Here is a 24,448-nt window from a genome sequence, read left to right as displayed (position 1 = left end):
TGTTTGATTTGGTTTCCTTCATTTTCGAATTGTATTTCAAGCTTTTATATACTTTTCAGTAAAAGGTTCTTGGGAAATCTTTTTTTTTCCCCTAAAAACTTATTTATTATAATTTTTTTTTTTTGCGATATAATGTATTAAGTAAGATAAGATACAGAGGTGGTTGAAAAATTAAAAAGTTACTGAAAAAATGAAAAGGTAATTCAAAATGCGTACCGTAGCAATTGAAATTTGTGTTTTCCAAACAAAGTGAATTTTTAATTCGTAATTAATGTTTTTCCAAACTCTTTTCTCTCCATTCTCTTTAGAACTCTTCCGGTTAAAATCTTCTTCATCATCTCTCTTATGGAAGAGAGACCAAATTTGATCTTTTCCCATGGGAGGGAGCACTTTCTCTATTTTTTAGTTTCTCTTATTTGAATAAATTCTGTCCTAAATTTTCTTAGCGGGAGATTCCTCTCTCTTCTAAAATCTCTTAATAAGAGTTTTTCTCTCCTAAATTATTCTAGTGAGAGTTTTATTCTCTAATGAGTTTTTCCTTATGAGAGTTTTTTTTTAGTTTTTTTGTGAAATTTGAGATTGAGGGAGTAGTTTTTTTTTTTCTAAAGTTTTAGATACTCTCGTAGTTTCACAAGTAAATCGAATAGTAATCACCCTTAACCAAAATTGACTTCTTAGGTACTGTGACTCCTTGTCCAGACAATTACCTAAATCATTTATCTCATCACAGCTTCTTAGCTTGAATATAGGTGCATGAGTCAATAAGCAAACCCATACACTGGTAATCCATCTTGAATTTATTTCAAGATTTGACAAAAAAAAAGGGGGTTCATGCATTTGCAGTTTTGCACATGATTCACTTAAATGCAATAAAGTACAAGTAGAGACTGCCCTTTAAAAATAAAGGCATATTTTTCAGGAAAAACTTGTGGGCCTTGGAAAGGAAACAACAATAGAAAAGCAGACATGATTTATTTACTACTGATAATAATATTTACCTACCCCAGCTGTGAAATGATTAGTTTCTTATAACAGAAGAAATAAAAATGTGGATCCACGTTGCTCTGGCATGTTCTCTCGTGTGTTAGTAAGGTGACAATTGCAAGTTACTTAGTCGGTGGAACTAGAGTTTGCTATAAAGGCACATACACAAGTTTCTCCATGTACTACGAATTCACAACTACATCTATATACTCCCTTATATTTTTGCTATTTGTATATGTTGGCATGGAAATCTAGCTACACAAAACCATAGGATGGGAGAAATTGATTGGATTCGTCTGTTGAGGTGCAAAAACACCAGCCGAAGGACGTAACATCTTCTTCTAGACTTCAACTTCATTTAGTGATTCTACTCTAAATGAAACAAACATGGATCCACATTTATGATAGAAAAAGAAAAAAAAAAGAAAACGAAAAGATAGTCAATAGATTGTTCCATGCACTCATTTATGACTTGCTCTTGCGATAACTGCTCAATAAAAGCTCATATATTTCCCAGTATCATTCATCACAAAACTGTGAGAGATATATTAGATAAGGCCTAGCAAGACCAACCAAATATGGATATATATAAGAACTTCACCAACAGAAAGAAAAAGAAAAAGAAAAAGAAAAAATCAATCCCACTAAGGTTGTAAATCTTCAAGGGTAGTAAATTCAGCTACATTTTGTTTCTGTACTTTAGTCCCACATGATTTCTTTCTACGATCTTGAACCACGCCTTCATTTCCAGCAAGCATCAGGTACTTGTCCCTCCTTGTTAAAGTAGTGCATTCAAATCCCAGGGCATCAGCCAATTGTCTCTGAATATGATTGGCCACCTCATGGCTAGATTTTCCACCAGCCACGGTCAACTCCTTAGGCACCTTGGGAAGAACATGAATGCTGTAGCGAGGCATAGGGTTCATCAAGAAGAAGATAGGGTCCAAACACTTGAGACCACTTGCAGTTGTCCCATAGAACATGGTCACATTTGTATTCATGGCCACAGGCACAATTTCATCAGCCAATTCTGCAAACAAGGAGCTAAATCTCAAGAGATATGGCTCTCTGCATGTGGTTCCTTCAGGGCAAACTACCAAGTCTCCTTCAGATAATAATTTCTGCATGGCTTCACCATCTTGTTCCCTGTTTCTTGTTAGTCGAACAGTTCTAATTGGTGACAGAAATTCAGACATTTTGCTCAGACTATATGTCACTGCAGTCAATGGTTTCCCAAGAGATGTGCTGAGAAAAACAGGATCTAATAGTGTTCTGTGAGTGCAAACATAGAGGACTCCTTTTGCATTTTGGGAGTTTTCTGATGGATTGTGGCCTTTGACTCTGAGGCGGACACCGCTCAATGTACCTAACAAAATGGCTAGTTTGTAGGGTAAGAATATGCCAACAAAGAGTCTGAAGATGGCTAGAAGTATTCCAAGAGGGAGCCACATGAACATGGCGAGGGTTGCTATAGGGGTTGGTAGAAATGCTAGTCTCCCATCGTGGAATACTAATGGCTTTGGATATTTCTCCCTTGGCATGACTGAATTTGTGCGTGACTTCGGATCTTCTTTGATGACCACATAAGCTTCCTACACAAATCACAAGTATGCATAATCAGGCGTCAGATAAACTGTTTTAAAAAAAAAAACACAACAATTTCTAAAGCCGCAAAGATGAATCATTTAAACATTAGAAAGAACATGCATTACACAACAAATTCTTTTTTAATTCGAAAATGAAAACAAAAACAAAAACTATATTTGGTAAAATGTTCGTATTTAGTGTCCATTAGTTTTATCAGAAAACCAGTATATGGGTTTATCAAGATTGGATCGATGGATAATGCAATATTTATGGCATTGCTTGTCTTATATACTTCTGCAACTTTCAGCATTCAAAGTCTAATAGACATTGCTTTCAAAATCTTAGAACCAAAAAATTATTGAGGTTGACTAGGAGAAAAGTATTGTCTTAGTATCTTTGCTGTCCTTGTACCTACACAAATCTATTGTGGGCCAAAAAGGGGAAAAAACAAAAACAGAATCTAAGTACCAGAAGACAAATGAAATATCAATAACCATATCATCGGCCCCGTATATGTGGATCAAACGAACATAGGTCATATTGGTTATTAAAAACCAAGGGTTCAGAAGCTTACCTTGCATTGGGAGATAAACAACTGGTCATGAAGCGTTGGAGTTCCAATGCCAACATCCGGCATTTTTTCCCCGCAAAATTCCTTCAAAGCTTTATGCTTAACAAACAATCCAGAACTAGATATCAGACCAGTATAGTACTGTCCCCTCGTGTGCAACTCGGTCCCTTTAACAGTTTGAACACTCAGATAATCCTTAAGAAAACCCTCAACCATTACGCTAGGCAAGCTGGTAAAGATAAGTCTATTGCCTGCTGAAGCTAAAACCTCGTAAACATGAAGATTGAGATCCTCGAGGTAGAACTTAGGCAAAACAGCCCTTGTCACATTATCCATGTCCTTTAACTTAAGCCCACAAAATGTGATAAAGATCATAACTCTAAGTTTGAGTTCGAAGTCCAAAACCCACAAAAAAGGGCATGACAAAAGCAAGAAAAAGGCTCTGAAAATGCTACCACCTTCAAAAGCAACTAACATGAAAAAAGGAAAGAAAGACTTTGATCTCAGTAAGCAACCATGGATATCACAAACCAAAGTTTGAGACCCTCTATTGTCGAGAGTACATTTGGTCACGCTAGGGTATAGAGGAAGTTGTGATGCTGATGATCTGAAGGATGGATTTCTCTGGAAAAACCCATGATTTCTTACCTTAGTTGCAGCTCTGTAATATGAGTTGGCTAGAATTTTGTACACTAGCCAGTCTGCTAATTTGAGCAGTACCATTGGGAATACCATACTCTTTTTAGTATATTCACCGCCAAATTGAAAATGACGACTATGATATGATGATTTACTACACTAGTAGGATGGTTGACAAAGAAAATTTCTACAAGAATGAATCAAATGAGAGAGAAGTGATGAGAAGGAGCAATGGATGTAGAGGAATTTATAGCTGTAATAAAAGGGTGCAGAGGGAAGTTGACCATGCATTTGGTTACCCACACCGTTAGCATTAATTGCCGCCCAAAGGTTTTGCTCTTTCTAGCAAGTAAAAAAAAATTTTTTTTTTCCCAATTCCTAATTAGTGCCCTCAGCATGAGGTTCATTTCTTCTAAGAAAGGAAAAAAAGAAACAAAAATTCCCCTTATATTAAGGTAGTAATAGTATGAAAAGATTGACCATATACAGTTAGGTTATCTCTTTCGGCACAAGAACATGGTTAGGTTAGATTGTTGGTGACCGCCTTCAAAATTGCGGTTTTTTGTTTGAAAATTGACACAATTTTTGGGTGGTGTTCGAGAAATTGACACAATATTTTGGTGGTGTTTGAAAAAATTGACAGAGTCTGTTACGTACTTCTGTGATGTGTGTGTGCTGTAATTGTTTACGAGTATGAATACTGAATTTGTTGGAATGTGTGAGCGTGTTTGAGGATGGATGGATGGATACACGTTGGGGTCCAACTACTATTCAATTCAATGTATTCATCAATTCGATCTCTTGAGATAAGCACATTTTCTCCTAGCAAAGACAATCGACTTCTTTGGAATCCACGAGAGGGTTCAATTCCAATCTTTTAAGTTAGATGATCTACAACCATCTATCTGGCACTTGTTGATGCAGCAATAAATGAATGCACACCCCAAAAGTCAAATGCCAAAGGAATTGCCTATTGAACGTCTCAAAAAATTAACATTGATAGGTCAAATTTTGTCGATGGTAATTAAGATTTTAACTAGTCCTAAGCTAAGAGGAGAACGTGATTGGCATAGTCCTAATTTTTCCAGGTTAATTAGCATGTTTGTGTGGTTCGATATGACTCGCATTTCACCGTGAACTCTGCGAAAATTATTGACGCTTTCTTGGCGTGTTAAGGTTCCAATATTAGCTACGTTAAATCATTACTGTACAACCATATCGTGGTTGACTAGCTTTTGTATAAGAATGCTAAATCACCGCTTATGTCTTTTTCGACCAAACCCTAGACATGCATTGAATGGATCTATCTATCTGTCTGCAACCTGAATCATGATGATGGAACAGTCAATTACAATAAAGACAGCAGTTAATCCCAACAACAGCACATGTGACGACCCAATTAACCTCGGTTACAAACATTTCTTGTTTGTTAATAACATTATCTCTTCAACCATAAATGATAATCCTACTACATCAAATTAAACCCTGATCAGTAACTGGTCAAGCCAGTGAAATTGGTCTTCCATCATCCGAATTGAATTTCTTGGTTCTTTTTTTTTTTTTTTTTTCGGGTTTGCCCAACAGGCAGTTGAAATCATGCAATTCTTGTTCATGGGTTGGTGAAACTTCAATCATTCGATGAAGATATCTTCATAGGCTCTGCATCAGATTCCCACGCCACAATGTTTGAATAGTCGTTGCATGCCAAACCCGTTTTCCATTTCTGGTCCGTCCAACATTCCAATTCTGGAATCGTTCAGCTTGATTATATTCACTGTTTCGGTAGTTTGGTTGTCCATCTTGTGTGATGCAATAGTAAAATTACCCATTTGAGTATCATGTCAGAATATTAGCATAATCTTTAATTAATTTTATGTTGATTATCTATGGTGATTGCGTACAAGACAGCAGTCGTGACAAAGTCCAAACCAAAAAGTAGCTATCACTAGATTATGATGATGATTATATGTTTATATTGATCTCGTACGATAGTCATCATTCATGGAGCTTTCTGGTATAGCCTTTCCAATGGGTTCTATCTTCTGCAATATATACTAGTCGTAAGAGGTCAAAATTAGAACCTGAATTTCAGGCACCTTTTCCTCTGAAAACCATCCAGTGTAAGCATGCATAGCAAGAAAATGAAAGAAACTTTCTTTTGGGAATAGTTAGTTTTTACTTCTAAGAAGGCTGTGAATTAATTATCTTGAAAAGTGTTTTCTAGAAGGCGCAAGGCGTTGGGGCAATTGGCATTTCGTGCTTCCAGTCATTTTTGTCAGCAATCCCCATTTTTGTACAGTACTATATTTTGCCGGTCATTTAAGGGTGGAATGAGCAAACAATTACAGAGTAAAAGAGCCCAGTTATGCTTATCAGAATTTTCTACAATCAATCTGATTGAGCCATCTGGTGATTAACAGCTAAGACAATTATGCATCCAAAATTGAGGAAGAGATTAAAATGTGCTCAGGCAATGGTTTGGCCTTTTGGAAATTGCTTTATTAGATAAGCACGCATCAGGAAACGAATGTCTATTAAAGGTGTGCAGAATAATTAATGTCCCGTTTGTTAGAAGACCAAGTCGCAGAGCCAACATGAGTCAACAAAAAATGCATACTTCAGACCACATGGACATTGTCCTTCTTTACACCTTTCTATACGATTCTTTTTTACCAGCTTTTGAGATTACTTGGGGCCAGGGTTATAAACGAATTATTACAAATCGAGTGCTTAACAAATAATTTGTTAAAAGTTCGATTTGTTGAAGAGCTCGAACAGGAATAGAGATCCGGTTAATTATCGAATCGAATTCGAATACATTAATAAGTATTTGGTTCATTACAGTCAAGTATTGGTCTCCGCACACATAAGCATTGCAAAGTATCTTCTAGAACTCTTTTCTCCTCTGTCTTTCTTGAACTTGTCCGGTCAAAATCTCCGTCATCTTCTTTCATGAGATAGAGATCAAATTCGGTCTTTTTCCATAAGAGTGCGCGCACTCTCTCTAATTTTTAATTTCTTTTGTTTGAATAAATTTTCTCTTAGAGTTTTCGAACGAAAGATTCTTCTATCTTGCGATCTCATAATAAGAGTTTCTTCTCTTCTAAATTGTTCTAACGAAACTCTCCTAAATTTTTTCTTGTAAGAGTCTTTTTAGTGTTTTATCTTGTTTGTAAGATTTAAGATTTGATAAATCTAGAATCTAGTTTCTCAAAAGAGCAATTTCTCTATTATTGTCAAATCTAAATTTTTCTTTGAATTTAAACCAATTTTAATCAGATCTAACTATCAGAAGACATGCATAGATGTATAAAGGCTACAATGATTCATCCAAATGGAAGATAAATAGGAGCAATGTTATATCTATTGATTTCAGATCTACATTTACCTATGTCATATTTGTTTGATGTATTTTCTACCATTAATGGAGATTTATTGAATGAAATGATTTTTTCTGTCAAAAAATGGTATTTGGCTCGTTAAGGTTCAAATATTTTTATTTTTTAAATGATATTTTGTAATATATCATTAATAACTAAATACTTTGCCGATGAGGTTATAGTCTAATAGCTAGGGTTGGGATCCCATGAACGAGAGGTCTTAGATTTAAATCCTATTGTTCTCTCTTCCCGTTTTTGTGTTACATAAATTTAAAAAAAAAACTAAATACTTGTAACTAAGGTTGAGATCCTGGAACTAGAGCACGGTTGAGATCATGAGAATTAAAGGTCCTAAATTTTAACTCTCCTGTTCCCTCTCCTTCTAGAAATTATAAAAAAAAAAAACTAAATAGTTTTGTGAATAAACAGTATTGGAAATTAATTTTTTTTTAAAAGTTGAGTTTTCAAATCAAGCTTGAACTAATGAAATATTGAATCTAATCGAGCTAGACACTTAGAACTCATATTTTGAGTGCACAAACTCAAATTTTCGAGTCGAGCTTAGAGGTGCTATCGAGCCGAGTCGAGTTTGAGTAGCACCATACTCGAGCTCGAGCTCGATCAAAATTTGTGCTATTCGAGCTCGAGCTCGATCGAGTAAAAAAATTTGGACTCGAGCTTGACTCGATGAAATAAAACTAAACTCGAGCTCGACTCGTTTGAGCTCGATTAAGCTCGAGTAAATATCAAACCCGAGCTACTCGAGCTCGAGCTCGAGTTTTGAAATAAATCTATAATTTTTTTAAAATATATAATATATAATATAATATAAATAAAATATGAAAGCTCGATTAAACTCGACGAGCACTCGAGTATTTATTTTTTGAACTCGAACTCGACTCGTTAAATTTAACGAGTAGCTCGAGCTCGAGTCAAGCTTTTGATTAAGCTGCTTGCGAGCTACTCGCGAGCAGCTTGACTTGCTAGCACCCCTAGTCGAGCTAACGTTTCGTTTACTTTACAGTCCTACATGGGCCTGTCCTAAATGAAGTGTATTAAAATTCTTCTTACTTTTCTTTTTCATTTTTTTTTGGTAGACAGCATAAACTCTCCCTTAGATTAAAAAGAGGTCAAAATCCAGTTTCAAGAATTAGAGAGAACGTGCTTTAAAGTTATGAATTGGCATTCTCGTAAAAAAAATATCGAAATTATTCACGACATTTTGCCTCTTTATTTGGTAAATTTTGCTTCAAAAAATGTGGTCGTTTCATCTTTAGCGTCCTCTTAAGTTGGCAATGGGCAGCAACAGAATTTGCCACCTGAAGAAACATGTAAAAATTTGACCCAAAACAAAAAAACGTGTTATCTGCAATCTTAGGCCCTGTTTAGTAAGTGGGTTTTTTTGGATGTTATTTAAAATTTTACTGTATCTTACTGTAGAAGTTGTAAAAAAAAAAATTTTTAAGTATGTAAAGTTTTGGATATTTTGAAGTGTATAGTTTAAAAACTTTAAAAAGTTTTTTGAGGTTATTGTAGTTAAAGTTGTTAAAAAACTTGTAACAGGCAAACTTGGTCAAAAACTTGCTTGCAAACAAGACCTTAATAACAATACAAATCAGTCTTTGGGCTTTCCCACGGGCGATTTACTCTGAATTCTTAACAATTGGACTGCAGTGCTGTGGGCCTATCTCAACTTCCAACCTTCCAATGGGCAACATATCCCCCTAAGAGACTGGACTGACATAAGCTAATGGGCTTTCATCAGTTGGAAATGAACCCTTTTCCTTTTTTTGTATTTTTCTTTTAGGCATTGGAAATGCGTTTCAAGTGCTTAGTTGGAACAATTTTTTTGATTATATCATAAACTCGTTTTTCAATCGCTTTTTTATTTTAATCTTCTTGACTATTCTTTCTTAATTACATACATCACATTAAAAAAGAGTAAATCTTATATATACTAACCGGGTATATACTATCACAGTTGAATATACGACACATATACAAAATTTGAGTTTCAAATTCAAATTCGGATTACATGTCATGTATCTAATGGTGAAAATGTATACAGTACTGAGTGTGTTTGGATTGTAAGTTATTTGAGATATTTTTACTGTAGCACTTTTTGTGATGTGATGTATGTGAGATAAAATGGTAATTGCGAAGATAAAAATGTGTTTTGGAAATTGTAATGGTGATGTAAGCAAATATATTTGGGCAAATAACTTACAATCCAAACACACTCACTATCAGTGTATAGAAAATTAATTCTTAAAAAAAATACTACAATATTGTTCTAAAAATATTTTTCCAAATGATCCTGTACCCAAACAAACTCAACAACCAGATTTAGTAAAATATTAAATAAATCTTGGTTACAATTTTACATTGTAATTCATTGTTGTAAATGAATTGAAACCAAACTATAGTATATTAACAATAATCTATGCTATGTCAAGAATTTTGACTATGCTCTGAGGCTTTCTTCCTATAATCTTGGACAAGCCCTTCATTTCCAGCAAGCATCGTGTACTTGTCCCTCCTTGTCAGATTAGTGCACTGAAAACCCAATGCATCACCCAATCTTCTCTGTATATAATTAGCCACCTCATGGCTTGATTTCCCAACAGAAAATGTGATTTCCTTGGGCAACTTTTCTAGTACATAAATGCTGTAACAAGGGTTAGGGTTCATGCCCAAGAAGATTGAATCTAACCACTTATATCCACTCACCGTCGTCCCATAAAACATGGATGTATATGTATCCATGGCAACGGGAACAATCTCATCCGTTAATTCCGCGAACAAAGAACTGAATCTCAGAAGATAGGGTTCTCTGCAGGTGGTTCCTTCAGGGCATATGACTAAATCACCTCCGCTCAATAATTTCTGAATGGTTTTAGCATCTTGGTTTCTATCCCTTGTCAACCTTACAGTTCTTATTGGTGACACCATCTCAGAGAATTTACTTAGGCTGTAAGTCACAGCAGTCAAAGGCTTTTCCAGTGCTCCAAAAAGAACTACAGGGTCCATGAGGGTCCTGTGGTTACACACATAGAGAACTTTTTTCTCACTTTCTGAACCCAATGGCTCAGACAATCTCAACTTTAGTTTTCCACCAGTTGCTAAGATCAAGAACTTGGCCATCTTGCAAGGCAAGAGTAGAGCAACTGAAAATCTGAAGATTACCAGTATTATGCCGAAAGGAAGCCAAATGAACATGGTGAGAGTTGCAAGAGGAGTTGGAAAGAAAGCTAGCCTGCCATCATGAAATATTAGTGGCCTTGGATATCTCTCCCTAGGCATTATTGTGCTTTCACAAGCTTTCCTGTCATCCTTGTGTACCACATAGGCTTCCTGCAATCATGAAGATCATGCACATTCAGGAAAAAAAAAAGCCAATTCGAGCAAACAATACCCAAAAAGGAAAACCGAAAGAGGTTGTTACTTTTTATTTGTCACAGGCTTATAGAATCTTAGACATAATAACTCGGGCAAACATCGTGCAAAAGAGGGCATTTTGCGGACCAACTAATTGAGATAAAAATCTCTGTGTTTGACAACTACCAATTTATAGCTCTGACTTTTAAGTAACTATGAGTGGATTTGGGAGTTCAATTTCAGTTTAAAGATTGAGCTGTCAATAATACCGTGATTTTAAAAAAAAAATGTTTTATGCTTAAACGTTGCCATTATACATGTGTAACTGTGACTTTAGATGGTGGAAATACATCAATATCATGACAAACAATTTGTGAAATAAATTGTATTGAAAAAAAAAAACTCCTTTTATCTTTTGTGGTCAAGCATTTATTATGTATCTTAATTCTCAATCACTATACTGTATTCGATTGTATCGCAACACCAATATATATTAGAATGTTCCATGAGGGGGGAAAAAAGCTTGTGGTTGGGGTGCTTAATGAAAGAAATTAACCACCTTGCACAGAGAGACAAACTGGTGGTCATGATGATCTAAACTTCCTACGCCAATGTCCGGCAAGTTTTCTCCACAAGATTCCTTGAGCGCTCTAGCCTTCACAAGCAATCCCGAGCTTGATACCAAACCAGTGAAAAAAGGGCCAATGGTGTGCAATTCAGTTCCTTTAACAGTTTCAACACTCAGGTACTCCTTGAGAAAGCCTTCAACCATAACCCTAGGGACGCTCGTGAAAACCAGCCTTGATCCTGCTGAAGCAAACACCTCGTAAACAAGAAGATTGATGTTTTCGAGGTAAAACTTTGGCAAAACAGCCCTAGCAACGACAGCCATGTCTCTCAGCCTCAGTCCACAAAACGTGATGAAGATCATAACTCTTAGTTTGAGGTCGAAGCTCAGAACCCACATAAGAGGATAGGATGAAAGCAACAAGAATGCCCTCAAGATGCTACCGCCTTCAAATGCCACCAACAAGAAATATGGAAAGAAGGAATGATCAGACCTCAGCAATGTGATGATGTCACAAACCAGTTTTTGGGACCCTCTGCTATCTAATGTACATTCGGTCACGCTAGGATATGAAGAAACTTGATTCATTGATTCCATAATGGGGCCTTGATGAAAGATCCCAATTTTTCTCACCTTAAATGCAATTCTGTAATGTGAGGTTGCCCAGTAGATCAGCTTGTGCAGTACCATGACACATTTTTCTCTACTGCCACATGAGATCCGCTAGAGCGTATGTAATTGTATGCATGAGAGTGTAGGCGGAGAAAAAAAACAAAAAAGCACACAGCGGAAGCAATTTTAATACATAAAAATATGTAAGAACAGGAGGAGAATAGATACATACACTAGCACGTAATTTAGAGAGTACTAGGAGGGCTCAAATCACACATGAAAGAAAATATACAAAACCAATTACTAATAGAACTAGACATTGCCTATACTATAAGGAAGCTGCACTTACCAACTGGCACAATATTTTGAACAACCAACCATAACCTTTAAAACACAAAATGAGAACAGATCAACAACATGCCACTAGAAACTTTCATGAAGACATATTAGTAATTAATTACTACATTAAAAAAGTTTGGTTTAATTTTTTTGCATTACTTCCCTTAAATCAAACTTGTCATTGTAGTTATCTCCAATATCATCTCGAACTTTCGTTTCCATAAAAAATTCTATCATTGCATAAACGATGTGAAATATTAACTTACAATTGATTTTCAATTTCGTATATACATTATAGTTGACGAAACTTGTACTTCTCGTGGCATCATCATTTCTGTCAAGAAACTCAAACATGTTCATCCATACTTCATTGCATACTCCATAATTTAATTCATCAACATTACTAAGAAAATCTCACAAAATCATAAAATCATTCTTTCCACTGCCAAAAATTTCAACTTCACTATGAACTTGCTCGAATTCGTTCATATCAACAATCACACTAGTTTCAGCAATGCCACAATTTTCAACTAACTTGTCCATTCCACAATTAATCTGTGACAGCCCCACCTTTCTCTAAGGTGAACCAAAGGGTTTAGCGGACCGCCTGCCTAACTCTCGCCAGAACTACGGAATCGAATCACACAAATCCTATATTACGCGCGATAGGACCCAAAAAAATTTTAACGATTGTAGACCGCCAAGCTTAGAAGTAACTTACCAAAATCACATGAGGGAAACACTTTCATGTTGATAGGTTTACAAATCAAATGGAACCCTTGAAATGAAATACATTTAGAGTTTGCCAACTCTCGAGGAGCTATACAAAAGAACAAAAGAGTATCTAACTAGCTCAACTCGCGTCTCAAAATCATGATTTCCAAAAGGGGTTCCTGTAAGGAAAACAAAGATAACGAGGAGGGGGTGAGCTTACGCTCAATGAGGTACCAAACATGTAGCAGTAAAATCATGGCATTTCACGTTATACAAATCAAATACACATGCCCGCTATAAAGTAGAACAATTAAACACAAGGACTCAAATAGGAAGGATACAGGTGGCTCTCAGGAGCCAATTTTCTAGTGCAGTACTTGATCCAAACCGGTTGACTCTCCGTCAACATATATAGACCAATGCGTCCGTAGACCCCACTTTACGCCAAATTCCGTCCACCAAACACCCCTTACCGGGCCCGAACACCTCAACGGAAACAGAAATGGTAATACTCGAGTATACCGGAATCAAGAGTCTCAATATCCAAAGATTTCCAGAATCAGACTACCGTGGTTCGTTATCTAATCGACAAGACCCTTGCTAGCTCGACTCGAGTAACTAGCCACAGGTTATGAGTTCAAAGGTCACAAAAAGGTCGTTGGATACAATTCTCCAAATGACGTCCAAACAGACTCAGGTACAGATATCAGATTCAAGTATACACAATAACTAGGCATACGGACAGACAAGAGAACGAGTGTGATAAAATACACCCTCGTATCAAACGGAATAAACAGATAATACAATCAATCAAATCACAGAGTACATGTACGGAAACCAAGTTAAGCAACAAATAAGGGGAGTGGTACACTCATCGGTTCAAGTACAGATACTTCAAAAAAGTTTTCACTTCACTCTGGCTTTAATCGCCAAGAAACCCTAAAATCATTAAAGTAAAACAATTAAAGGTTTCACATCCAAAATCGATTAAACGGAATGCACAAGTGAGGCTCGACTACAGGTCGTACGCCTTTCCAGGTTAAGTACTAGTACAAAAGAATAAAATATGACTTTTGAGTAAAAAAAGATAACAGTTGGTTCTAGGGTTACAAACAACTCCCAAAATCCATCATTTTTCCCAAGACTAACTCAACTTAAAAAAATCGCGTAGCTCTAAAATTTTGGGCAGCATGCCCTCTGTATTTACCTATTTTCCATCCATTTATGGCTTCATGTTTTCCTCAATCATTTCCAAAATCACACACACACTACCAAAATAAGGCCCGATAGAACGTATAAATGTATAGCCAAGCAAGGGACATGTGCGGAAATGAAGTTTACGTTAAAAAACAAAAGACAGTTTTGATGTTATTTAGCGGAAAGGTCGCAACTAGAGCTACACTTATTAGATTGGGGTGCAAGTTATACCGTTTCGAAGCTAAGACAAAGAGCTAAAACTTTGATGAAGAACACTCAGTCCAATTTGTAGTGTATCTAAGTCAAAATTACCATTCATAGAACCAGAATCTCACATTCGGGCTGGTTAACCGCTTTATGCGTAAACAACAATAACTCAAGCTACCGAAGTCGAAACGAGGTGATTCTAGGGGCGTTGGAAAGATAAGACATATACCTACATTTCTTATGAAGACCTCCAAGGCCAAATCATGTATTTTCATGGTAAAAAATGAAAAACTCTACGAAAATAGAAATCTGGGAGCGAAACAGGGTTCATGGACAGTCAAGGGTATTTTGATCATTTCACAGGCTACGGTACTAGGATCGAGCTGAAATTTTGCAGGAAACTAGTTGATACCATTGACTACAACTTTCATGTTTTGGAAAAATTCTAATTCAGTAAGGATCAGGGTGAAAAGTCACGGTCAGATTGGGTGAAATGACAACCCTGCTCGCTGAACTCCTACCTAGGCCAGTCTGGGTATTTCCGACTTTTCACAAGCTTCCGAGCTCAGATTGGGCTGAAATTTTATAGGAAAAGTATAAAACATCATTCTCTACAACTTTCATGTTTTAACCTAAGGCTAATTTAGCCTCTAACTAGGTGTAACAGTACCAAGCAGAATTAGGGAAAAATGAAACCCTAATCTGGAAATTTTGGTACAAAGCGGAAATTTCCGCAAATAACTACAATTTACACACAATAGCTTCATTCTAAGCTATACCAAGTTATCATCCATGGTCACACAATATTAAACATATGAAGAAAAATCATGATTAAATAGAAAAATGTCATCAATCTCAACTAAACTCATGAAATAATACCTAAATTCATCTCTTTAACTCATACTAGCCACAAATTTAACACTATCAAGAACACAAGAAAGGTTCATAAGTCACTCACCTTGCAACTCAAAAGAAGAAACAACTATGCACCAATTCCTTCCAAACCACTTCCAACAATAGCCACACAAACACTAAACTAAAGGTTTTTATGGAGGAAATCTAAGTTTAAACGGTTGGAATTGAAAATTGAGCAAAATTGGAGTTAAGAAAGTTGAGAGAGTTTTCTTCTTTTCCTCTTGAAGAGAACCGGCCAAGAACCTTGAAATTAAAGATGATTTTTGGTCAATTTTGATTTATTTGGTAAAGTAATGAATAGTGGTCAAAAGCAAGACTTAATCTCCAAGTGACACTTGTCACTTTCATTAAATGGATGGCTATCCTTTTGTCTCTCTCACACAAATCCATTTGGTAACCTCTAATTATCTCATAACACCTGGTAAAATAAATCCAGTATCCAAAACTTAACTTAATTGACCGAATTTTTTCGAACTTTCTGCACTAGTGGGTCCCACGTCCGGTATACGCTCTTAATTTTTCAAAAATTAACCGATACTAGAAAAATCATTTTAAAACTATATTTACTCATAAAACTTATCTAGAAAATTTTCCTAATAAAGAAAATGCAGAAAAGCATGCAATTAAATAGAATAAAACTTAGAAAATAAGAAAATTACAGGTCCTCACATAATCGCAACCAACTTCAATATTTGATTTGCCTTTCAAACAAATTATCAGTTCCAATAAAGTTAATATTTTTTTTATCTTGCCACAAGCTTCAATCACATCCTTAATCTCACTAATGATTTTGTTTTTTTTTTCTCAATCACTTGTGAAATTTTCTTTCGAATCACCAATTCTACATCTTCATGTGCACCTACAATTTCTTCTTTCTTTACCTTATCAAAAAATTCTATTTCTTCTATTTTCATCACAAATTTCTTCTCTATCAGAGCCACGATTAGAAATTATCAGAATTATCCAAGCCTCCCTTGCCATCTTTGCATGTATGAACTTTTTGTCAACTATAACTAGATTTTTGTAGCGATATAATGGAATTATCCGAGGCTTAATTTACAAAGAAAATAAGGACTGTTCAGGTGACTCATACTAACACTCAATTGGTCGTTACGTTCCACTCACTATTAATTAGGTCCAAAAACAGAATAAAGATGTTCCTAATTAATGGAGTAGAAGATTAGATGTTTGGCTTAGTTTTGATGATCAGTCCATCATCATCAAATCAACCCAGCTCAGAGTACTTTTCTATCAACGTTCTTCTGGCTGCGAGACTCCGAGTTTAATCTTGATGCAGAATTAACTATTAAGCGCTTAAGTGGTTGTTAAATTTTACGCTTTGCACGATTTTGGTACTTATGGGAGCAAAAGTATGGACTTCAACGTTATGTTGGAGATTCCAAAAAAACCCAAACTCAATGAGTATAGGGATATCAGCCAAAAAATCACAGACAACTGCATGTGATCACTTGTCAATCTACTTTTTGTTACTTCAGATTTTTTGTAGCTAAGTAATGTGTAAATTAGAATTTGCAGCACTGGCCAATAATATTTATGCGAAGTATGCCGAATGACTTCCAGCAAATGTAGATTCGGTAATGCAAGACTCCCTATCTACAGTAATCATGAAAAAGAAAAAAAAACCATTATAATCATACATTTTTATCCCTTTTTTTTTATCAATTTCGTTACACTCTAAAATTTTTTGTCATTATGAATTTTTTTTTATTTTTTTTAAATCCTATTCCATTACAAAGAGAGGCATTGGAGGAAGAGAAATCTTATTCTATTAGGAGGAGAACTCCGGACCACGGGCAGGAACAGTCGCAGGTGCAATCGTTTCTAACGATTTTGTATATTTTGCACATGGCATAATTTTATTTGCACAACATGTAATTTTTGAACAAAATTTTATGGGTCTCACACACATTGTTAAAAACAAGATACAAAAAGTGATCTGAACCGTATAATTTTTTTGGACTAAATCCTGATCGTACACTGTTCAGGAACGATACTTCTTATGACCGTCCTATCCCTTCTCCGGGAACTCCTTCCCCCTGTTCCTGCTTGCTGTCTTATTAATTTGCTCTCTGCCTGCTTCCTATCAAATTGCAATAATATGGGATAATTTCAGAAACCTCTCCTGAGGTTTCTGACATTTACACTTACCTCTCCTGTGGTTTGAACAATTACACTGACCTCCCCTGAGGTTACTAATCCTTTACAAATTCAGTCCAAATGATTAAAATATTATTTTAGAGAGTGAAATTAGAATTTTGTATCTGATTTGTCCTTTGTGCCACATGTCCAATGAATGGCAAAGTATTACAAATTAATTAACAATTAATAAACTTTAACGAGCGTAGTTTATAGGCAAATACGTATTGCCTATTTAAAGTACCAGCTCTTTACATGTATTTTACTTTCAAATATTTACTTTATCACAAATATTTATTCTCAAATACAGATTTATATTTACTCTCAAATATTTAATTTTTGTTAAACACAAAACCTACCAGTTTTTCTTCCGTAGAAATATTAATATAACATTTTTTCAATTTTAGTTATAAATATTTATGTATTTAACATAAATTAAATGATTCAGAATAAAATATCCATAAAGAGCCAATACTTTACTCATGTAATGGATGAAAGTTATAAAAAATTAATAGTTTATGAGGCCATTTATTTTTTAAAAAATATTTAATTTATATTAAATAGATAACCTAATGATTTTTTTTGCAAGAATATTACTTTAACACTTTTTAATTTTTAATTACAAATGTTAATATATTTATCATAAATTAAATATTTGAAAATAAAATATTTGTAAAGAGCTGATACTTTAAATAGGATATGCGTATTTGCCTATAAACTACACTATTTAAAGTAAGGAGTATAGTTTATTAATTTAAGTTAAGGAGTGCAGTTTATTGATTTAAGTAAGGAGTGTAGTTTATAAGCAAACACGCATAACTTATTTAAAGTACCGGCTCTTTACAGGTATTTTATTTTTAAATATTTAATTTACAATAAATATATCAATATTTATAATTAAAAATTAAAAGGTGTTACAATAATATTCTTGTAAAAAGAAAATCGATAGGTTATCTATTTAATATAAATTAAAATTAAAAAAAATAAATGGCCTATAAAATGTTAATTTTTTATGGCTTTCATCCATTACATGAGTAAAGTATTAGCTCTTTGTGAGTATTTTATTCTGAATCATTTAATGTATGTTAAATACATAAATATTTGTAATTGAAATTGAAAAAATGTTATATTAATATTTCTACGGAAGAAAAACTGGTAGGTTTTATATTTAACAAAAATTAAATATTTGAGAGTAAATACAAATCTGTATTTGAGAATAAATATTTGTGATAAAGTAAATGTTTGAAAATAAAATTCATGTAAAGAGCCGGTACTTTAAATAGGCAATAAGTATTTACCTATAAACTACGCTCGTTAAAGATTATTAATTGTTAATTAATTTGTAATACTTTGCCATTCATTGGACATGTGGCACAAAGGACAAATTAGGTGCAAAATTCTAATTTCACTCTCTAAAATAATATTTTAATCATTTGGACTGAGTTTGTAAAGGATTAGTAACATCAGAGGAGGTCAGTGTAATTGTTCAAACCACAGGGGAGGTAAGTGTAAATGTCAGAAACCTCAGGGGAGGTTTCTGAAATTATCCCTTTAATTTATGATAAATATATTAACATTTGTAATTAAAAATTAAAAAGTGTTAAAGTAATATTCTTGCAAAAAAAATCATTAGGTTATCTATTTAATATAAATTAAATATTTTTAAAAAAATAAATGGCCTCATAAACTATTAATTTTTTATGACTTTCATCCATTACATGAGTAAAGTATTGGCTCTTTATGGATATTTTATTCTGAATCATTTAATTTATGTTAAATACATAAATATTTATAACTAAAATTGAAAAGGTGTTATATTAATATTTCTACGGAAGAAAAACTGGTAGGTTTTGTATTTAACAAAAATTAAATATTTGAAAGTAAATACAAATCTGTATTTGAGAATAAATATTTGTGATAAAGTAAATGTTTGAAAGTAAAATACTTTTAAAGAGCTGGTACTTTAAATAGGCAATACGTATTTACTTATAAACTACGCTCGTTAAAGTTTATTAATTGTTAATTAATTTGTAATACTTTGTCATTCATTGGACATGTGGCACAAAGGACAAATCAGATACAAAATTCTAATTTCACTCTCTAAAATAATATTTTAATCATTTGGACTGAATTTGTAAAGGATTAGTAACCTCAGGGGAGGTCAGTGTAATTGTTCAAACCACAGGAGAGGTAAGTGTAAATGTCAGAAACCTCAGGGGAGGTTTCTGAAATTATCCCTAAATTAAATATTTGAAAATAAAATATCTGTAAAGAGCCGATACTTTAAATAGGATATGCGTATTTGCCTATAAACTATACTATTTAAAGTAAGGAGTATAGTTTATTGATTTAAGTTAAGGAGTGTAGTTTATTGATTTAAGTAAGGAGTGTAGTTTACAAGCAAACACGCATAACTTATTTAAAGTACCGGCTCTTTACAGGTATTTTATTTTTAAATATTTAATTTACAATAAATATATCAATATTTGTAATTAAAAATTAAAAGGTGTTACAATAATATTCTTGTAAAAAGAAAATAGATAGGTTATCTGTTTAATATAAATTAAAATTTATAAAAAAAAAAAAAGAAATGGCCTATAAAATGTTAATTTTTTATGGCTTTCATCCATTACATGAGTAAAGTATTAGCTCTTTGTGAGTATTTTATTCTAAATCATTTAATTTATGTTAAATACATAAATATTTGTAATTGAAATTGAAAAAATGTTATATTAATATTTCTACGGAAGAAAAACTGGTAGGTTTTGTATTTAACAAAAATTAAATATTTGAGAGTAAATACAAATCTGTATTTGAGAATAAATATTTGTGATAAAGTAAATGTTTGAAAATAAAATTCATTTAAAGAGCTGGTACTTTAAATAGGCAATACGTATTTGCCTATAAACTACGCTCGTTAAAGTTTATTAATTGTTAATTAATTTGTAATACTTTGCCATTCATTGGACATGTGGCATAAAGGACAAATCAGGTACAAAATTTTAATTTCACTCTCTAAAATAATATTTTAATCATTTGGACTGAATTTGTAAAGGATTAGTAACCTCAGGGGAGGTCAGTGTAATTGTTCAAACCACAGGGGAGGTAAGTGTAAATGTCAGAAACCTCAAGGGAGGTTTCTGAAATTATCCCCGATAATATTTGCAAATCTTTAGAGAAACGAGGAATCCAGCCAAGAAGTAATAAAGTGGAATGTACGAGGGCAATCTTGTCCCTCAATTAACTTTGGCTCTGGCAGGATGACGTTTTAGTCTGGCAATATCACTATCAATCAGAATCTCTCAAAGCTAGGCAAGACTGCAAGAGTGCAAAACCCGCAAAAACCTTTTGGCAGACACAACTTTTGGCATTCTAAACTTGCACTGACTGCCTTTTTCTCCGAGTGTCCGAAGGATTTTTTGTGATCAAGAATGGAGAAGCAAGACAAGAAGCAGGTACTATTATACCACTGTGTAGAGGCAGAAGACCTTGCTAGAAAAGTGGCTGCCCAGTCTGAATTCATTCAGCTCCAAACCATAAATTGGAGGTACCCATTATCACTTCTTTCTCTCTGTTTTTATCTTATTTCCTGATAGTCTCTAATCTGCTTTTCTTTCTTTTTTTTAAAAAAATTTTTTTGGGTATGCTGAACAAAGATTCGACCTTTTTTTATTTTTTTGGTGCTGGTATGTGTAACTCAAGTCAGGTTTTCTGACAGATTTCATAATACCACCATTAACAAATTGAATATGTCAACAATTAGTTATCTGCGCTGATATTAGGAAGGGGTTAATCGATATATATTAGGAAGGTTAGGTGCAGCTGGTGCTGGGCTATGATATTTTTGGTCGCACGAGAATTTCTGCAAAAGGAAATAAGGTTTAAGATGGTTATTCCTTTTAATTTCTGATTAAATTGTCTTTGGGGTGTTGAGAAGAATGAACTTGACCATATAGAATAAGCCTAACCGAGCTGATGATAATGTAGGCTATCCATTGATTATTTTATGGTCTTCAGTATTTCGAGTTTTAGGGTGGTCGTGGCTTAGAAGAGACAGAAGGGAATGTACACTTTAGTGGGCTTTTTAAGCAACCATACTTTTCTGCTTCTTGAGTATTATTTATGTCATCAGGATCAGTTCCAAGATAAGCTTATGTATTTCTCAGGAGTTTCGATGATGGGTTTCCGAATCTTTTCATAAATAATGCTCAAGAAATCCGAGGTCAGCACGTGGCCTTTCTAGCATCATTTAGCTCACCTGCAGTAATCTTTGAACAGCTTTCTGTCATATTTGCTCTTCCAAGGTTATTTGTTGCCTCCTTTTCGCTGGTTTTGCCTTTCTTTCCAACTGGTTCTTTTGAAAGAATGGAAGAAGAAGGGGATGTGGCCACTGCATTCACCATGGCAAGAATTTTGTCCAACATTCCTATTTCAAGGGGTGGTCCAACAAGTTTAGTCATCTATGACATACATGCTTTACAGGTAAACGTTAGTTACATTTTGTCTTCTACATTGGATGCACTAGATGCATTCTCTATGACTGATTTTTTAAATTGTTTCTTCTGCTTGGGTTTTAGCATGATTAATACAATTATTTTAGCTAATATGAACAAATTTGCCAAAAATATTTTGTGCCCACTATTGGTGACCTTTTAGCAATTACATGTACTTATTTTTGTGCACTCGTTTGCTGTCTGTTTATGTCTTCAAATCTGTGAACTAGGTTGGAGGTCTTGAAAAATGCTTTTCTCCATGTAAAGGCCTATATGTTGGAATGAGAGTAATATGTTCTAACGGTTCTCGAAAAAGCATTTCCATCAATATCTAAGCTACTTTCTAAATTAGAAACAATAAAACAATTAAAGCTTTCTTGCTAAATCAGATCCACTTTAGTGTTTCGTTTTGTCCAAAAGAGATAACTTTCAAACAAATGTGAGGCTATTATGTCAAGAAGCATAAAACAAACAAAAATTGTTTTGCGCCATGACATTTGGAATGAAAGCTTTGCCAATAGAAGTAGAACAAAAAATGTTTTATCTTTTCATCTTCAGCATCAATATTTTAAGTATTTCTTTTACAGGAAAGGTTTTACTTCGGAGATCAAGTTTTGCCTTTGTTTGAGACGGGGATTCCTTTGCTGAAACAACGGCTTCACCAACTTCCTGAGTCTGAGAAGGTTTTCGGGGGTTGGGCTTGGTGTTGTTTATGTTAAAGAGTTGTCAATCCTTATTTCATGGATTTGGCATTCTTTTCCTCTCTAATTATTAAATGTCTATATCAGTTCATCTCCAATACAGTATATTTACTGTGCAGATTGTAATTGCATTTCCAGATGATGGCGCATGGAAAAGATTCCATAAGCAATTGGACCACTTTCCCATGGTTGATATATTTACCTCTATTCTAATTATCATTCTATTCCACTACTTGATAATATACTGGATGCTTGTGATTGTCGAATGGCAGGTAGTCTGTAATAAGGTACGTGAAGGTGATAAAAGAATTGTGAGGCTAAAAGAGGGAAATCCAAAAGGTTGCCATGTTGTGATTGTTGATGACTTGGTTCAATCTGGAGGTACTCTTATTGAGTGCCAGGTAATAATTCTTTTACTTTCCTGAGGATCTTTTCTTTTCTTTTTCTTATATTTTTTTGGCTTTTTTGGAGGGGAGAGAGAGGGGGGTGATCACTGGAAGTGATACATCATATCAACCACTTGAAGTATTGTAATGCTTTCTCATTTGATGGAAAGGGTTTAAGGAAGAATTAGTTTCATTGTTTGGCCTTCTATGTTGATTCATAACACATATATTTGTAGAAATAATCAGGTCATGGTTGTCATTTTTTACCGCCTTTGCATGATGTTGGATTGGTTTGTCTTCTGGATAATGGTTTATGGATTCGGCTCCAAGAAGCTAATAAAAAAGGAAAAACAGAGAGAACCTAACAATTCTAAGCAATGATCTCATGGACTATAATGCTTGACATTCAATTCAGTAGTATACAGTTACAACTGGAGAAAACTTTTAGTGGCCTGGTGTGTTTGAAATGCATTAGAGACATAACATCAACTAATCTTTGATACTTTTTCAACAAAATTTATTGATGTGCAATGGTATTTCCTTTGGTCCATTTCCCTAGGATGCTTTTATGCAAAAAAGAAAATGTGGTTGGATATATGCTCTATTTTACCTCTTAACAAGTACATGCATCTAACTTGGTACTTTCATGTTTGTTTTTCCCTGGTCCTTTCTGGTTCTACAGAAAGTTTTGGCCGCTAATGGTGCAGCAAAAGTAAGTGCCTATGTCACACATGGTGTTTTCCCAAAACATTCATGGGAGCGGTTTGTTCACAAGAGTGAAGGTAATTAATCACATATTCATTTTAGACACTTTTTTTTTTCAATCATTTAATTGTAACCCTCTATTTTGTATTTTGAAGACTTGGAGAAAGCATTTGCCTACTTTTGGATCACAGATTCGTGTCCCCTCACCGTGAAAGCAATTGCTGACAAAGCTCCATTCGAAGTTTTAAGTCTAGCAGGATCCATTGCTGATGCTCTTCAAACCTGAACGCTTGATGAGTGTTTCAAGCATTGTAGTACAAGACTAATGTGAACATTTATAGAGGTGAAAACCCAATGGACAGAAATGAAGGGAGTTTTAAGAGTGGTACTGCAAAGTCGAAATTTATATTAGGTGTACTTAATCCCCATTTTGTCTTAATACCCCATTGGCTAAGTTTATTCTCAAGATTCTCCCAATTGTCTCCTACGGCCCGTGGAGAATTGCAATTCCTGGTGGCAACATTTTGTACGTTGTGCAGTTTTTAGCTTAACCGATGTTTTCTGAGTTAGGATAATGAATTAAATGCAACAGAGAAGAACTTGACATGCTTCAGGCAAGGAAAATTCATTAAACTAGCCTTCAAAGACCTTAAAGAGTAAGGGAAAAGGAAGTTGCTATGGCATTTGTTTCATTTTCTTGAGCTACGGTGCCTCCACGTGAAGAAACGGGTTACTTCTCTCTAAACACAAAAATGTTGTAGCTTTGTCTTACATGACCCAGACGACAATTTAAACCAATGGACACCCAAAAGGAGTCGCTAAGGCAGTTCTAGCAGGCTCTAGCAGCAATTTCACAAGAAGATTCCTGCAATAATTAATAACTCTTAACCAAAGAATGATACGAGTCAACAAGGT

At 34.4% G+C, this 24,448-nt stretch overlaps 3 protein-coding genes across 3 annotated transcripts; 1 reads left to right on the top strand and 2 right to left on the bottom strand.

The window, feature by feature from the left end:
• Window positions 1-1,462: 1,462 nt before the first annotated feature.
• LOC113689841 (glycerol-3-phosphate acyltransferase 1) lies at window positions 1,463-4,006 on the bottom strand. Its single transcript, XM_027207636.2, has 2 exons — window positions 3,146-4,006; window positions 1,463-2,576 (listed from the first exon to the last, which is right to left on the bottom strand). The coding sequence occupies exons 1-2, from the start codon at window positions 3,875-3,877 to the stop codon at window positions 1,629-1,631; spliced, it is 1,680 nt and encodes a 559-aa protein (XP_027063437.1). The 5' UTR covers window positions 3,878-4,006; the 3' UTR covers window positions 1,463-1,628.
• Window positions 4,007-9,479: 5,473 nt separating this feature from the next.
• Window positions 9,480-11,797, bottom strand: LOC140007544 (glycerol-3-phosphate acyltransferase 1-like). Its single transcript, XM_072050216.1, has 2 exons — window positions 11,099-11,797; window positions 9,480-10,515 (listed from the first exon to the last, which is right to left on the bottom strand). The coding sequence occupies exons 1-2, from the start codon at window positions 11,795-11,797 to the stop codon at window positions 9,613-9,615; spliced, it is 1,602 nt and encodes a 533-aa protein (XP_071906317.1). The 3' UTR covers window positions 9,480-9,612.
• Window positions 11,798-20,540: 8,743 nt separating this feature from the next.
• On the top strand, window positions 20,541-24,040 carry LOC113690220 (ribose-phosphate pyrophosphokinase 4). Its single transcript, XM_027208053.2, has 7 exons — window positions 20,541-20,795; window positions 21,415-21,730; window positions 22,329-22,424; window positions 22,562-22,630; window positions 22,715-22,843; window positions 23,511-23,610; window positions 23,689-24,040. The coding sequence occupies exons 1-7, from the start codon at window positions 20,680-20,682 to the stop codon at window positions 23,817-23,819; spliced, it is 957 nt and encodes a 318-aa protein (XP_027063854.1). The 5' UTR covers window positions 20,541-20,679; the 3' UTR covers window positions 23,820-24,040.
• The last annotated feature ends 408 nt before the right edge of the window (window positions 24,041-24,448 follow it).

The sequence above is a fragment of the Coffea arabica genome, chromosome 5c (genome assembly GCF_036785885.1).
Source record: "Coffea arabica cultivar ET-39 chromosome 5c, Coffea Arabica ET-39 HiFi, whole genome shotgun sequence".
Classification (NCBI taxonomy): Eukaryota; Viridiplantae; Streptophyta; class Magnoliopsida; order Gentianales; family Rubiaceae; genus Coffea; species Coffea arabica.
The sequence above is the reverse complement of the archived record's forward strand: the minus strand, read 5'-3'. Positions and strand labels throughout refer to the sequence as shown.

Coding starts and splice junctions, on each gene's coding strand:
- LOC113689841 (XM_027207636.2), bottom strand. CDS start 3,877: ATGGTATTCCCAATGGTACTGCTCAAATTAGCAGACTGGCTAGTGTAC. Junction 2,577..3,145: donor TGTTTATCTCCCAATGCAAG/GTAAGCTTCTGA, acceptor TGATTTGTGTAG/GAAGCTTATGTGGTCATCAA.
- LOC113690220 (XM_027208053.2), top strand. CDS start 20,680: ATGGAGAAGCAAGACAAGAAGCAGGTACTATTATACCACTGTGTAGAG. Junction 22,425..22,561: donor AACTTCCTGAGTCTGAGAAG/GTTTTCGGGGGT, acceptor TTTACTGTGCAG/ATTGTAATTGCATTTCCAGA. Junction 23,611..23,688: donor GTTTGTTCACAAGAGTGAAG/GTAATTAATCAC, acceptor TGTATTTTGAAG/ACTTGGAGAAAGCATTTGCC.
- LOC140007544 (XM_072050216.1), bottom strand. CDS start 11,797: ATGGTACTGCACAAGCTGATCTACTGGGCAACCTCACATTACAGAATT. Junction 10,516..11,098: donor AGTTTGTCTCTCTGTGCAAG/GTGGTTAATTTC, acceptor TCATGATTGCAG/GAAGCCTATGTGGTACACAA.